The 17,295-nt window shown below is 39.7% G+C and overlaps 1 protein-coding gene across 2 annotated transcripts in view; it reads left to right on the forward strand.

Moving 5' to 3' along the window:
• stat6 (signal transducer and activator of transcription 6, interleukin-4 induced) overlaps nucleotides 1-11,730 on the forward strand; it is a 65,827-nt gene extending 54,097 nt beyond the window's left edge. For both annotated transcript variants that reach the window (XM_039010457.1, XM_039010458.1), the window contains 8 exons: nucleotides 1,916-2,010; nucleotides 2,388-2,521; nucleotides 2,742-2,891; nucleotides 3,116-3,182; nucleotides 3,373-3,441; nucleotides 3,612-3,659; nucleotides 5,962-6,069; nucleotides 8,696-11,730. In XM_039010457.1, coding sequence (XP_038866385.1) covers nucleotides 1,916-2,010; nucleotides 2,388-2,521; nucleotides 2,742-2,891; nucleotides 3,116-3,182; nucleotides 3,373-3,441; nucleotides 3,612-3,659; nucleotides 5,962-6,069; nucleotides 8,696-8,756 — 732 coding nt within the window. In that variant the 3' untranslated portion in view covers nucleotides 8,757-11,730. The remainder of the gene's footprint in view (nucleotides 1-1,915; nucleotides 2,011-2,387; nucleotides 2,522-2,741; nucleotides 2,892-3,115; nucleotides 3,183-3,372; nucleotides 3,442-3,611; nucleotides 3,660-5,961; nucleotides 6,070-8,695) is intronic.
• Nucleotides 11,731-17,295: the final 5,565 nt, after the last annotated feature.

Raw genomic sequence — 17,295 nt, forward strand, 5'->3', positions numbered from 1 at the left:
GCCTCTAATTGGGAACCATATTAGCACCCACATAGAAATATCTATACTAGATCACCCCCTAGTCACGCCCTGACCTACTACATCATAGAGAACTAAGGGCGTCTCTATGGTCAGGGCGTGACAGATATTATCACCTATGGCTGCAAATATTGAGGCGTCTTATTCTAATGCTTAACATATAATAATGCACTCAATCAAGATTTTGGCACATCATCAAGCATGTTAGGATACATATCATTATCAAAAATTACAGATTACCCAAATAGCTAAATAAAATTCAATTGAATGAACATGAAATTGATTTTAATATCTTTGAAATGTAAACACCTATCTGGCCTATAGGCCTACTGTACACTGAGTGTACAAATCATTAAGAACACCTGCTCTTTCCATGACATCGACTGACCAGGTGGAAGCTATGATCCATTAATGATGTCACTTGTTAAATCTACTTCAATCAGTGTAGATCAAGGGGAGGAGACAGGTTAAAGAAGGGTTTTTTAAAGCCTTGAGACAATTGAGATATGGATTGTGTACGAGTGCCATTCAGAGAATGAACGGGCAACACAAAATATTTAAGTGCTTTTGAACGGGGTATGGTAGTAGGTGCCAGGCGCAACAGTTTCCCATGTATATCAAGAATGGTCCACCACCCAAAGAACATCCAGCCAACTTGACACAACTGTAGGAAGCATTGGAGTCAGCATTGGAGCTTTAGACACCTTGTAGAGTCCATTCCTTGACGAATTGAGGCTGTTTCGAGGGCAAAATAGGGGGGTGCAACTCAATAATAGGAAGGTGTTCCTAATGTTTGGTATACTCAGTGAAGGCTATTTATCTGTTAATGCAGTCATCTCAGTTTTCATTTGAATCCTTTGCTTGTTTGTAACAATTGCACAGACATTGGCAACTTTGTATTTGTAGTCAACTTTGCGGTCACAGAGAGACAGATAAACATATTGAATGTATGTTTAGAAGAGATCTTCTATGAATCAAGTGACGCAGTAGGTGACGCTGTTCTATATGGTCTGAGGCAGTCGCTAAAGTGCATTTTCAAGTGCAACTTTAGTAACGATGGTTTTTGGAAACAGCTCAGAGATTTAACCATGTTCCTACGAAGGTTCTAACGATGAACTTAGCCTTAAGATGCTTTTGGGAAACCAGGCCCTGGTCATTTGGTTGTGCTATTATATGAAGCACCGTGATAACACATTAAGTTGTATAAATACAAAATATCTGACATTGTATCCCCATTTGAACTTTGTTCTGCTTTTAAATGGTTGAAAGTACAGTAATAACACATTTGGATGTGAAGTTTAAACCAAAAGTCAGACATAGTTTTTCCATTGGAACTTTGTTGTCACGTGTGCTTCCTCTCCGGCCTCTAGTTAACCAGGCTGCTCGTTATGGCGCACACCTGTCACCATCGTTACACGCACCTGCGTGCCATCAGACTCACCTGGACTCCATCACTTCCCTATACATGTCACTCCCTTTGGTTCCTTTCCCAGGCATCATTGCTTCTGTTCCTGTGTCAGTTCTGTGCATTGTTTGTGTTTCTTATTTTTGTATTATGTTGTGTTTATTTATTAAAACACTCACTCTCTGAACTTGCTTCCCGACTCTCAGCGCACATCGATACAATTGTGCTTTTAGGTGGGTTGAAGCATAGGGATAACACATTGGGAATTCAACAAACTTCTGGCTGAGTGGGTGAATAAAGGTTGAAATCTCATTGGTCTCAACCAAATATTACCCACATTTCTACGTTGAAATTACGTGGTGTGCCCAGTGGGTAGGCACCCACCACCTCTAGGGTAACTCCATATGCCACATGATTGCTAGTAATATTGTGGACAGAACAGAGTGAAATGTAACAAGCAGAGGGATTAAACAGTGTAATTTCGTTGGTCAGGAGGTGCTCCCTGGACGACCTTTCACCTTCTGGCAGTGGTTTGATGGTGTGATAGAGCTTACCAAGAAGCACCTGAAGAGCTACTGGAGTGACGGGTGAGTCATGTCTGCCAGTCAGAGACAGAGCTAGGCCTGTTCATTAAGCACCAAACGGAAGAAAACAGACTGAAACAGGAAAGGACTACCTGAACTTATCCAATAAGAAATGCTTGTTTTAATTTGACTTTGAAAATGTTTTTGCTACAGTGTGTCCTAATAAATAAGACTGTCTACCAGTGAGAGACACAGAGAAGACCTGGTTTCAAATAGTGTTTCAAAGATTCAAGCCTGTTTTGAGTGTCAGATGGACAGGGTTTGCACCTTTGGGACTATTCCATTGGTTCAATCGAGCACAGTTAAAGTATTTAAAAGAAAATGTATATGACTCACACACACATAGATAACTGTGTGTCCTGGTGTCTTCCTTCCTCTAGGTTGATATTTGGTTTCATCGGTAAGCAGCACCTCCACCTGATTCTGAAGGACCGGCCCAACGGGACCTTCTTACTGCGCTTCAGCGACTCTGAGATAGGAGGCATCACCATCGCATACGTGGCTCCATCAGAGAGTAAGGGTTTAGTCTGTCCGTCCGTCTGTCTGTCCACTCAAAGTAATTTTCCGACTTGGTTTACAGTCTCTATTGGAGTTTCTCATGCTCTGTTTTTCCATTCTGACTGCTTACCTCTGGAATGGAACACTGGATTCCAGAAATCCTGAGATATATTCCTATTAAAGTGGCCTTTCTTTCTCTCTCCTTTCCTCCCTCCAACCTCCATCCCTCTTTCCAGACGGGGGCCAGAAGATCCAGAATATTCAACCGTCCACCAAGAGAGACTTGGAGATCCGTTCCCTTGGTGACCGTATTCAAGACATCGACTTCATCACACACGTGTATCCAGATCTGCCGAAGAATGACGTGTTCCGAAAATACTACACAGGCAAGTCCTATTGTTGACCAACGAGAGAGTGGGGCGGGGGGCGGAGAGACAGCGAGCGAGAGGCAGATAGATAGACAGCGAGAACGAGAGAGACAGAGACACACAGAGAGCGATAGAATATTATTTGTGAGAAGAAGCTTTGAATTAGATTAATATTATGACAATTGTAAGAATTCTCAGTTTAAATGGGAATTCCAATCTTCTTCCCTGCCTCATTTGACCAGATAACCCGTTACCTCGGGATACCACCTCGGGATACCTCTTAGTCTCCATCCAGACCAAAGTAGGAGTGTAAGTTACACAGAAACTATGTAACTAACCAAGGTTCTGTCCCAAATGGAACCCTATCCCCTATATAGTGCATTACTTTTGACCAGGGAATATGGTGGCATTTGGGACATAACCTTGTTACCTAACATGATGTTGTTAAAAGCATACTATGTGTTGTGAATTATTGGTGTGTGTGTGTGTGTGTTTGCAGGGAAGCCCACTGTGACTCTCCTCAGCGCAGTGAGACCCCACAGGACAACAATTCCTCTTTCTATTCCATGTGAGTCTGAATCACTTACTTACACACACACACACGCCAGATGAGTCTGAATCCCTCACTCACATGTACACACACACACACACACACACACACACACACACACACACACACACACACACACACACACACACACAAACAGACTTCACAAGGTCTTCATCATTCTCTCTTAGGGACCAGGGGAATGGAGCCAGTGCATCACCATTCTACTCTCTCTCTCCGTAAGTACCTTGTTAGTCAATGTGATAAACTATACAGTGCCGGGAAAACACATTTACTAGACACTCTTGTCCAGATTTGCAGTTAGTGCATTCATCTTAAGATAGCTACAGTGCTGTGAAAAACTATTTGTACCCTTTCTGATTTTCTCTATTGTTGCATATTTTTGATACTATATGTTATCGGATCTTCAAACAAAACCTAATATTAGATAAAGGGAACCTGAGTTTACAAATAGCAAAAAAAAAGTATACTTGTTTTATTTATTTAATTAACAAAGTTATGCAACACACAATTCCCATGTGTGAAAAAGTAATTGCCCCTTTACACTCAATAACTGGTTGTGCTGGTTCAGCTGCAATGACTCCAACCAAACGCTTCCTGTAGTTGTTGATCAGTCACTGTGGAGGAACTGCTTTAACTCAGTGACATTTGTTGGTTTTCAAGCATGAACTGCTCATTACATGTTCTGACAGAACATTTCAATTGGGATTAGGTTTGGACTTGAGTAGGCCATTCCAAAACGTCAAATGTGCTGCTTTTTAGCCATTTTCATGTAGACTTGATTATGTGTTTTGGATCATTGTCTTGCTGCATGAGCCAGCTGCGCTTCAGCTCACAGATGGATTACATTCTCCTGTAGAATTCTCTGATACAGAGCAGAATTCGTGGTTCCTTCTATTAAGGCAAGTCGTCCAGGTCCTGAGGCAGCAAAGCATCACCAAACTATCATACTACCACCACCATGATTGACTGTTGGTTAAAGGTTCTTACTGTGGAATACAGTGTTTGGTTTTCGGCAGGCATAATGGGACCCATGTCGTCCAAAAAGTTGACAGAAGTTTGCCAAATATCACCTGAAAGCACCTGGATGATCATCAAGACTCTTGGAAGAATGTTCTATGGACAGATGATTCAAAAGTTTCGACGACATGGGTACCATTATGCCTGGCAAAAACCAAACACTGGATTCCACAGTAAGAACCTCATACCATGGTTTGTGGATGCTTTGCTGCCTCAGGACCTGGACAACTTGCCTAGTCAAAGTCCAGACCTAATCCCAAATGAGGTGTTGTGGCAGGACTTGAAACGAGCAGTTCATGCTTGAAAACCCACAAATGTTGCTTAGTCACAGCAGTTCTCCATGGAAGAGTGGGCCTAAATTCCTCTACAGCAACATGAGAGACTGATCAACAACTACAGGAAGTGTTTCGATGGCACAACCAGCTATTGAGGGGCAATTACTTTTTCACACAGGGGCATTGGGTGTTGCATACGTTTGTTTATGCAATAAATGAAATAATTATGTAATTGTTGTGTTATTTGTTCACTCAGGTTACCTTTATCTAATACTAGCTTTTGATTGAAGATCTGATAACATTCAGTAACAAATTAAAAAGAGGGCAAATACTTTTTCACGGCACTGTAGGTAAGACAACCACATGTCATAGTAAACATTTTCCTCAACAAAGCTGCTATCAGCAAAGTCAGTGCTATTAAGAAAAGAGAAGTGTAAGTGTTCCTGCAAGACAGGCAAGTACAACAGTAGGGTGTAGGGTATTTGGTTGTCACACTTTTTACTCTGATGCGTATTTCTCAGCACCAGTATATATTAAGACTCATTTCAACGTTAACATCTCTTATTCCAACATGGAGTCGTTAGTCAGCAAACACACTCGGTTCAATTGTGACAAACAGCCCCATCACGGGGTTGGATGTCACAATAATACATTCTAGTAGGTTATTCCTTTTGTAACAAGAAATGAAGCAATGTAGCACACAGAGTCTTAGAACTAGCCTTACTTTGATCAAACAATATTCCTAACAAAAATCAGTTTTTTTTATGCCTTGAGAACAACATGATATTCTGGGTAAATTTGTGTGTTTATGCATGTGTTTGCAATATTTTCTATGGCCGGTATACGCCCACACCATTCCAATACAGAAAAGCTGCTTTTTAACATACTTAATTTAAAACAGGAAGGAAAACGATTCCCCTCATATAATTAATTCAAGGTCATATTTCATAGGAATCTGGAAACACTGGACATTTGCTTTAAATCCCAGACAGACTCCGTCAGTTTCATGTCTCATGCAATTGTGAGCTACTGTGAAGTTCATGTGTTGACCAGTAACAGGACTCTAGCCTGAGTGCCAGTCTGTTTGCTGCTATCATGAAAACTCGTTGTCACTGGAGTTGGCAAGTTCAAAAACAGGCTAACTTGACTCATCTGGTTAAATAACAGTTACATAATTGAATATAGCTACAAATAAAAATCAAAGTATTTTGTATGTTCTCATCAGGAACAACCAGTTCCACACCCCCTTCCAGCTGGCCCCAGTACCCCTACAGGGGGGGATGTATCCTGACCCCCTCTCCAATCCCAATGGACTCTTCCCTGGCCCGGACATGTGAGTGACACCACACTCGAAGAGGGGATATGTAGTGCTTTCAAAAAGTATTCACACCCGTTGACTTTTTCCACATTCTGTTGTGTTACATCCTGAATTTAAAATGTATTAAATTGAGATGTGTCACTGATCTACTACACACAATACCCCATAATGTCAAAGTGGAATTATGTTTCTAAAAATTAATAAAAAATGTAAAGCTGAAATGTCTTCCAGACTCATATCAAACATCTCCAATCCAAAATCAAATCTAGAGTCGGCTTTCTATTTCGCAACAAAGCCTCCTTCACTCACGCCGCCAAACTTACCCTAGTAAAACTGACTATCCTACCGATCCTCGACTTCGGCGATGTCATCTACAAAATAGCTTCCAATACTCTACTCAGCAAACTGGATGCAGTTTATCACAGTGCCATCCGTTTTGTTACTAAAGCACCTTATACCACCCACCACTGCGACCTGTATGCTCTAGTCGGCTGACCCTCGCTACATGTTCGTCGTCAGACCCACTGGTTCCAGGTCATCTACAAGGCTATGCTAGGTAAAGCGCCGCCTTATCTCAGTTCACTGGTCACGATGGCAACACCCACCCGTAGCACGCGCTCCAGCAGGTGTATCTCACTGATCATCCCTAAAGCCAAAACCTAATTTGGCCGCCTTTCCTTCCAATTCTCTGCTGCCTGCGACTGGAACGAATTGCAAAAATCTCTGAAGTTGGAGACTTTTATCTCCCTCAACAACTTTAAACATCTGCTATCTGAGCAGCTAACCGATCGCTGCAGCTGTACATAGTCCATCGGTATATAGCCCACCCAATTTACCTACCTCATCCCCATACTGTTTTTATTTATTTACTTTTCTGCTCTTTTGCACACCAGTATCTCTACTTGCACATGATCATCTGATGATTTATCACTCCAGTGTTAATCTGCTAAATTGTAATTATTCGCTCCTATGGCCTATTTATTGCCTACCTCCTCATGCCTTTTGCACACATTGTATATAGATTCTCTTTTTTTCTTTTTTTTCTACTATGTTATTGACTTGTTTATTGTTTACTCCATGTGTAACTGTGTTGTTGTCTGTTCACACTGCTATGCTTTATCTTGGCCAGGTCGCAGTTGCAAATGAGAACTTGTTCTCAACTAGCCTACCTGGTTAAATAAAGGTGAAATAAAAATAAAATAAATAAGTCTTCAACACTTTTGTTATGGCAAGCCTAAATAAGTTCAGGAGTAAAATGTGCTTAACAAGTCACATAATAACTTACATGGACTCACTCTGTGTGCAATAATAGTGTTTAACAAGATCTTTGAATGACTACCTCATCTCTGTACCCCACACATACAATTATCTGTAAGGTCACTCAGTCGAGCAGTGAATTTCAAGCACAGATTCAACCACAAGGACCAGGGAGGTTTTTCAATGGTTTGCAAAGAAGGGCTCCTATTGGTAGATGGGGAAAAAACAGACATTGAATATCCCTTTGAGGATGATGCTGTTATTAATTACACTTTAGATGGTGTATCAATACACCCAGTCACTACAAAGATATAGGCGCCCTTCCTAACTCAGTTGCCGGAGAGGAAGGAAACCGCTCAGGGATTTCACCATGAGGACAATGGTGATTTTAAAACAGTTAGAGTTTAATGGCTGTGATAGGAGATAACTGAGGATGGATCAACAACATTGTATTTACTCTAGAATACTAGCATAAATGACAGAGTGAAAAGAAGGAAGCCTGGACAGAATAAAAAAAATATGGCAAAGTGTTATATTTGGGGCAAATCCAACAAAACACATCACTGAGTACCACTCTTCATATTTTCAAGCATGGTGGTGGCTACATCATGGTATGGGTATGCTTGTCATTGGCAAGGACTAGGTAGTTTTTCAGGATATAAAGAAATGGAATAGGCTAAATCCTAGAGGAAAAACTGGCTCAGTCTGCTTTCCAACAGACACTGGGAGACAAATTCCCCTTTCAGCAGGACAATAACATAAAACAGAAAGCCAAATATACACGAGTTGCTTACCAAGATGATATTGAATGTTCATGAGTGGCCTAGTTGCAGTTTTGACTTAAATTGACTTGAAAATCTATGGTAAGACTTGTGTAGCAATGATCAACAATCAACTTGACAGAGCTTGAATAATTTTAAAAAGTATAATGTGCAACAATTGTACAATCCAGGTATGCAAAGCTCTTAACGACTTACCCAGAAAGACTGACAGCTGTAATCGGTTCCAAAGGTGATTCTAACATGTATTGACTCAGGGGTGTGAATACTTATATAAATGAGATATGTCTATATTTCATTATCAATAAAATTGCAAACATTTCAAAAAAAATAAAAAATAAAATCACGTTGTCATTATGGGGTATTTATTGTGTGTAGATGGGTGAAAAAAAGGAATTTAATGGATTTTGAATTCTAGCTGTAACAACAAATTGTAGAATACGTTAAGGGTTATGTATTTGAGGGGTATGTATTTGAGGGGTATGTATTTGAGGGTTATGTATTTGAGGGGTATGTATTTGAGGGGTATGTTAAGGCACTGTATTTGACACTTCACTGGGACAGCACTTCAGACTCCTCCATATACTGTGTGTTTGTGTTTTCAGGTCCCAGGGCCCGACTACTGAGATGGAGCTAGAGGAGATTCTGAACACACTCTCGGAGTAGGAGAAGGAGGAGTAGGAAGAAGTGGAGGACGAGGGGGGAATGTAAGAGGAGGAGGAGCCCAGTGGAGACAGTTTCTCATCACTCTGATCTAACAAAGTGGATATTCGTCAAATCAGTCTTGATTTATGTATTGTAACAGGCCCATAATGTGCTTACTCAAGTCCGTTTTGGATGTATTTGGCTGTTCCCTTACAAAAAAAGATTGCCGTTTTAAAACTGCAGTAAAAGTGCATGAACTGCAGTCGACTGTGGTATTTTAAGACGCATAATTGTAGAATAACTGCAATTATACTGCACTCTAACTGCAGTTACACTGCAAAATTACAGCAGTAAAAAAAACGGTGTTTGTTGCATACTGCAGTTATACTGCACTCTGACAGCAATCTTTTTAGTAAGGATTTTCGCTGCATAACATGTAGAAGTTGTCCCTTTTCAGGTTTAGAAGTGACTGCTAAATGCTAACTCCGTTTGTATAAAATGGTTAGCATAGCTAGCATACAGAAATCGGTGGTAGTAATTTTTTAACTGTAATTCAGTTGATTGGTAATGATGACATGAACATGTGATGCGGTTGACATCTATACAAGCATTATACTCCGATTTTTACCTCAACATAGTGTGAAATACGCTTATAAACATTAGCCGAAATGTAAGCTAATTTTGCTGGGGGCAATGAGGAGAATCGGGATCTTTCCCTCACGCGTTTTCATGGCAATTCCATTGTTTTAGTCGAGTTTGATTGACCTATTTACTGCATCTATAGTCCCAGTCGGTATTAGAACGTTGCGGCCCCCTGCCCGCCTGTGGGGAAAACAACCTAGGGTTACCTAGGTTACCCCGTTAGTTCACAGCAAAACCTCAACCTTTTTCAAACGCAATTTTCTTGTTGTCTGCTTGTTTTAGTAAATTACAAAACTACATTTAAGACAAGTAAAACATGTTTAAAGATTACTTTTCAACATTGCCTGCTCCCGAGCGTTCTCAATACTTAGAAAAACGTAATATTGAGGAGCTTCTCTCATGCCCCTTTTCATGACGGTGCTAGCAGCCACGTGAGGGAGTGAGTGATAGCTAGCTACCGACTGGAACATTAAGCTTCAAGTAGTGAGTAGAGTTACAAACGGATTATACTAAATAAGTTAAATGTCTTACATGTGATGTAATGTTTTCCATACACATAGCTATGTGTAGCCTACTTGGACACCGGGTGCCCACTCTCCCACGCCAAAAATCCTGAAGCCACAGGGCTCTTCTCGCAGGCTCTATTTCCCTACGTGGGAGCATTGCAAACCATAGGTTGGGATTTTTTTACCTGATTACATGTACATTGAACAACACAGCAGCTTTTCGGCATGTTTTGTTATTTATGTATAGCAAAAAATTGACAACGAAGTTAGCTCTTTTATAATGGGGTACAATGGGAAACAATGTTTGTATTCTCCAATTTGTGGCCGTGGTCAAGGGGAATTTCTTATGACGTGAATATCGACTCAAGAGTATTGAGAGAGACGAGATGTTCTGAGAGACATAGACATAATACCTATCACTCCTTTCTCCTAGTTCAGTGGTTCCCATTCTCGACTTTTTCCTTGCTGAGGACCACCAGATCTGGGAACCACTGCCCTAGTTTATAATATAGAAGTGTGTTAAAAGCCATTGGATCATCTATTTAGTAAATCTCTTGCAAAGGCTGTGGCCTGGCATTTTGGCACCCAGAACCAAATCTCGCATGCGCATTGGTCTGTTTCGTCTGTCACGATTCTGTCTTTTTTGGGATAAAGGATATGAGACTGATGGATGTACACTAAGGGAAGACTACCACATTATGCAGACAACATAAATAGTATAGTATAGCCAAGACAACGACCAAATGAGTTAGCAATATACCAGCACAAACATATATGGAACCAGGCTACTTACAGTATGAGACTGAGAACAAACTTCTAGGCTTTCTAACACAATGGAATAAACCAGATCACAGCCATATAAAGTACATGTTGGGTGTTCATACAGTACTTACATACATATTTTCTATACAGTAAACTTTGTTTCCATTTAAAGGAGTATTTCAGAAACACCATTTGCACATATGTAGACACTTATGGGGCTGGATATAATGAATATGAGGTTCGAAGTAGGTGAAGTGTTTCTTTAATATACCGGCATCATTATTAGCTGTCAATATGATAGTTCACTATGTAGTAGTTTGATGATTTATCATTGTTTGCTTGTATGTACAAATTATACATTCCTCATATCCTAGTAGATTACAAGGGGACTTCCACATTTTCAGACCCCCCACAAAAAATATTTTTTATTCTGTTTGGATCTCTAATGCTTAAAATGAAAATATCTTTCCATTTTTAAGTTTTCTTTTTATTGTAAATAACTTAGTTTTACCTAGTTTTAATGTCCATAGCACAGAGATGGTTGATTTTACATGGCATCTTATACAGTATTCCATGACATAACCTACATAGTCACATAGTAGAGTGATATTAAATCATTGATTGTTGGGTGATGAGATTAAATATAGTTGTTTCAGATGAGTAGGCACAAATATAGGTTGCTATTATGATAGTATATGTATTATAGAAAACAAAATGTTTCTATTCAATGCTTTGTTATTTCTCTGTCATTTTTACTACGTTACTTTTAAATGACCAGTAGCGCTTTTGTTATCTCTAAGGGAATGTCATACTCCATGATATATTCTGTCTTTTTCTCAACTATGAAAAGGTATCTTGATATTTTGCTCAAACATGTATTCGGAAGCATTCTCTCTTCTTTTTTAAAATTTGTTGTGAGCAAATGAAGCGGGTGTGCACTATAATCAGAATGCTTCACAAGTCATAATTATTCATACTTCCACAATAAATGTATTTCCTATAAATCCCATGGCTATATAAACCAACCCACCTTCACTCAGATTTATTTTCCTTTGAACTATTAAAAGAGTTGTCATAAACTGTCACAACTGTTTACGACATCTGTCATGTCATGGCTATGACAGTCTTATTTAGTCCTTATGTACAGCTGTAGGATCTTAATTTGAGCCAGTTTGTTACAGCAGGAAAATGATCCTGCAGCAACAGGAATTGTGAATTATTATGTGCATTATAAATAATGGACATTTTTTGTAGGGGTTGATACATTTTTCATATTTTAAAGTGGAAATTACTAACTTTAGAAGCCTTTTTAAACCTTGAATACACTACAAGTTTGCATTTCCTGCCATGCAAGAAAATTCTCAGCAACAAAAGAGTGACTAAATTAAGATCCTACATGTATAAGTAGGGTTCAAGTACAATGTAACAGAGTCTGAAGCAAAACTAAAACATAACTGCAGGCTTTTCTCAACAGCAGCTTTTATCAACTCTGTCAGAGACCTCTGAACTCATCCGACGGGAGAAAGGATGTGAGGAATCAAGGAAATGCATTTGAGGTTTTCTCAAGAACTACTCAGCTATCCTTAATATTTTCCATGGAATTGAGTGAGCGTGGATGTCTAAAAGTTGTTAGTCACCAGAGTTTAATGTTATTTGTGGCTTTGTGTTACAGTATGTTACAATAGTCACAGATCCTGGTATGACTAGTTCCAATAATTCCATAATTGTTACTTAGATCTAGTGTTATGGATTTGAATTCAACACGTGACGTGATCACTGTGTCACTACTTTAGACATTTGTTAATAGTTGGTTTCGTTGGTTTTGTGTATCATCATCATAGATGCCCTTATTGCCCGGCTGATTCAATTTAACTAGCCCTGCTTCAATGACGTCATCATGATCATCAAATATAGGCAACAATCCTTTTGCATGTAACAGTATTTGTATGTCTTCTAAACAATATAATCCTTCGACTCTTTCTTGAATTTTGGATTGATTTCCTTTTTTAGACAAAGAAACACAAAACAGACATAGAATCAACACCATGAGGATTAAGACAGGGATTAAAACAACTCTATAACTTGACCAACTGCCATCTGGAGTTTCCACAGTTCAATGATAAGCATACTTCTATTCACCTCCCTCCCAGCCAAGGCACTTGGGCCCATATTCAAAAAAACATTCCAGAGTGGGACTGCTGATCTAGAATTAGTTTTGTCTGTTAAATCATAATGAATAACAGATACTAGATCAGCACTCCCACCAGAGTCACAATGCTTCTTGAAGGAGAATGGCGACAGATTTGTGCTCACAGGCAGATAAACATCTGCTCTAAAGCGCACTAGACTAGTGGTCCTCTGTAGCTCAGTTGGTAGAGCATGGTGCTTGCAACACCAGGATAGTGGTTTCAATTCCTGGGTCCACATGTATGTAAAATATATGCACGCATATAAGTCGCTTTGGCATATACACTGAGTATACCAAACACTAGGAACACCCTCCTAATATTGAGTTGCACGCCCCCCCCACCCTGCTTTTTCCCTGAGAACAGCCTCAATTCGTCAGGGCATGGACTCTACAATGTGTTGAAAGCATTCCACAGGGATGCTGTCCCATGTTGACTCCAATGCTTCCCACAGTTTCTTTTTATTTCCTTTTATTTTTTAAGGAGTGGATCAGCTTAATATTGTGGAAAGATTGTTGCTTCCATCAATGTAATTGTCTGCATCATTTCCAATCCCCCATATCTTTGTTTTGGTAAATATATATATACATATACCTACACATACACATATGCATACATATATAAATACACATACCTACAGTTGAAGTCGAAAGTTTACATACACTTATGTTAGTGTCATTAAAACTCGTTTTTCAACCACCACAAATTTCTTGTTAACAAACTATAGTTTTGGCAAGTAGGTTAGGACATCTACTTTGTGCATGACACAAGTAATTTTTCCAACAATTGTTTACAGACAGATTATTTCACTTATAATTCACTGAATCACAATTCCAGTGGGCCAGAAGTTTACATGCACTAAGTTGACTGTGCCTTCAAACAGCATGGAAAATTCCAGAAAATTATGTCATGGCTTTAGAAGCTTCTGATAGGCTAATTGACATAATTTAAGTCAATTGGAGGTGAACCTGTGGATGTATTTCAAGGCCTACCTTCAAACTCAGTGACCAAGACCTCAGAAAAAATATTGTAGACCTCCACAAGTCTGGTTCATCCTTGGGAGCAATTTCCAAACGCCTGAAGGTACCACGTTCATCTGTAGAAACAATAGTACGCAAGTAAAAACACCATGGGACCACGCAGCCCTCATACCGCTCAGGAAGGAGACGCGTTCTGTCTCCTAGAGATGAACGTACTTTGGTGCGAAAAGTGCAAATCATTCCCAGAACAACAGCAAAGGACCTTGTGAAGATGCTGGAAGAAACAGGTACAAAAGTATCTATATCCACAGTAAAACGAGTCCTATATTGACATAACCTGAAAGGCTGCTCAGCATGGAAAAAGCCACTGCTCCAAAACCGCCATAAAAAAGCCAGACTACGGTTTGCAACTGCACATGGGGACAAAGATCGTACTTTTTGGAGAAATGTTGTCACGGCCGATGAAAGAACTGGACCAAGGTGCAGCGTGGTGAGCGTACATTTTCCCTTTATTTTAGAAATGTCGCAAACAAAACAATAAACCATACAAAACGACCGTGAAGCTTTAGGGCATTAGTGCCACAAACAAAGTTAACTACCCACAACGAAAAGGAGGGAAAAAGGGCTACCTAAGTATGGTTCCCAAACAGAGACAACGATAGACAGCTGTCCCTGATTGAGAACTATACCCGGCCAAAACATAGAAACACAAAATCATAGAAAACAAAACAGAATGCCCACCTCAAATCACACCCTGACCAAACCAAATAGAGACATAAAAAGGCTCTCTAAGGTCAGGGTGTGACAAATGTCCTCTGGTCTGATGAAACAAAAATAGAACTGTTTGGCCATAATGACCATAGTTATGTTTGGAGGAAAAATGAGGATGCTTGCAAGCCGAAGAACACCATCCCAACCGTGAAGCACGGGGGTGGCAGCATCATGTTGTGGGGGTGCTTTGCTGCAGGAAGGACTGGTGCACTTCACAAAATAGATGGCATCATGAGGGAGGAAAATTATGTGAATGTATTAAAGCAACATCTCAAGACATCAGTCAGAAAGTTAAAGCTTGGTCGCAAATGGGTCTTCCAAATGGACAATGACCCCAAGCATACTTCCAAAGTCTTGGCAAAATGGCTTAAGGACAACCAAGTCAAGGTATTGGAGTGACCATCACAAAGCCCTGACCTCAATCCCATAGAAAATGTGTGGGCAGAAGTGAAAAAGCGTGTGCGAGCAAGATGCCTATAAACCTGACTCAGTTACTCCATTCATAAACCATGTGCCATGGAATGGGTACATCGAAAATCTCTTCCCAACTATTTTGCAATTTATATAGCACAGCTGTCAGTTTTTTGGTCCTTAAATGAAATTGGTATATGTTTTTATTTATCACACTTTTCAAATTCATATTCGTTATATAAATAGGCCCTTTTAATTTTGTCTGGCTTGCCATTCCAAATAAAATTGAATATTTTTTGTTCATATAATTTAAAAAGCAGGTCACTAGGTGTAGGCAAAACCATAAGCAAATAGGTAAACTGACTAAAGAGTTAATCAGGGTGATTTTTCCACAAATAGACAGGTATTTTCCTTTCCATGGTAGCAAGATCTTATCTATTTTTGCTAACTTTCTATAAAAATGTATTGGAGTGAGATCATTTCTTTCTTTTGGGATTTGTATACCGAGTATGTCCACATCTCCGTCAGACCATTTAATTGGTAAACTACACGGTAATGTAAAATTTGCATTTTTTGTGATACAATACGTAATATGGTACATTTATCATAATTTGGTTTTAATCCAGAGAGGATAGCAAAAGTATCTAGATCCTCTATGAGGCCGTGGAGAGACTCTAATTGTGGTTTTAAAAGAAATCATGAATCATGAATCATGCTTCCCACAGTTGTGTCAAGTTGTCTGAATGTCCTTTGATTGGTGGACCATTCTTAATTCACACGGGAAACTGTTGAGCGTGAAAAACGTAGCAGCGTTGCAGTTTTTGACACAAACCGGTGCGCCTGGCACCTACTACCATACCCTGTTCAAAGGCACTTAAATCTTTAGTCTTGCCCATTCACCCTCTGAATGGCACTCATACACAATCCATGTCTCAAGGCTTAAAATCCTTCTTTAACCTGTCTCATCCCCTTCATCTACACTGATTGAAGTGGATTTAACAAGTGACATCAATAAGGGATCATAGCTTTGACCTGGATTCACCTGGTCAGTCTATGTCATGGAAAGAGCAGGTGTCCTTAGTGTTTTGTACACAGTGCATTATATTCTTATATTACTAGTCTAGAGCCATGTATGTTCTACTCAGTTCTCCAGGTGTCTGTTTGTGCTGTAGTGAGAGTTGTAACGATTATTTCTACCACAATGTAGGGCCTGTGAGGCAGCCCAGGACTGGTATTGAAGAGAGTAGGAGATTGTCCTGGCTTCTGTGTGCTGTAGTATGCGTTTCTACCACATAGTGTTAGAGCTGATGTTGGAGAGTAGGAGATAGATGGTAGCGAGCTATGAGTTGGATGGTAGAGAGAGGGGCTGTGGATTGGTTAGTTGTGTTGGTGTCAGCAGTCTGAAGCAGAGAGGTGATAGAAGATAAATTCCCCACTCTAGCAGGTTTTAACCCCGTCCTCTGTAAAACAGGCTTACACCCACAATAGAAGGCTTACCAACGCAGAACTGGCCGGGAGGGAGGCAGAATGCATAGACCACAAAAGAGATACAGCAACCAACGAGTTCATTCTGAGCCTGGTCTGTCTTTGCCTTACCAATACCTACAGGCCAGGCAGAAAACAGCTTTTAATATTGCAGATAGATTGTAGCTTCCATCAATGTAATTTTCTGCATCATTTCCAATCCCCCATATATTCTTGGGTAAATATATATATTAGATATTTTTTAAATCATTTTTCTTTTCATTTCCCCTAACCCTACCACCCCTCCCCTAATTGGAGTAAACGAATGGACAACAACACTTACTGTAGGCTTCTACTTCCAGCTTATGCACATTATACGGACACAATGTATTTTACAATAGTTATATTTTGTTTGTTTTCAATCCCACCCTTCAGCTCCACTCAACCCCTCCCATCTATCTCTGAACACCGTCCAGTTTTTATTTTTATTTTCCATATATTTTTCAACTGTGCTGTGATGCTTCACAAAGGTTCTGAACCTTTCTGTTCTCATCGTTTCTACAGATTGTAAACTAAAGATGAACATTTAAGCTAAAAGTATTACTATATTATTGATCGATTTGACTATGACTTTTCAAACTACCCAGCAGTGCTATCTGCAGAGTTATCTCCAGGTAAATGTTGCAATTCTTCAGCCATTCCTGCAACCAAAAACAAGCTACATATGGACAGTACCAAAACAACTGATCTAATGATTCTCTCTGCTTGATTTTAACAAATTCGGTCGTCTCAGACTTGGAGATAATACAGAATTGAGTGTTCTTCATTTATTTCAGTT

Source organism: Salvelinus namaycush, chromosome 16 (genome assembly GCF_016432855.1).
Source record: "Salvelinus namaycush isolate Seneca chromosome 16, SaNama_1.0, whole genome shotgun sequence".
In the NCBI taxonomy this organism is placed as follows: Eukaryota; Metazoa; Chordata; class Actinopteri; order Salmoniformes; family Salmonidae; genus Salvelinus; species Salvelinus namaycush.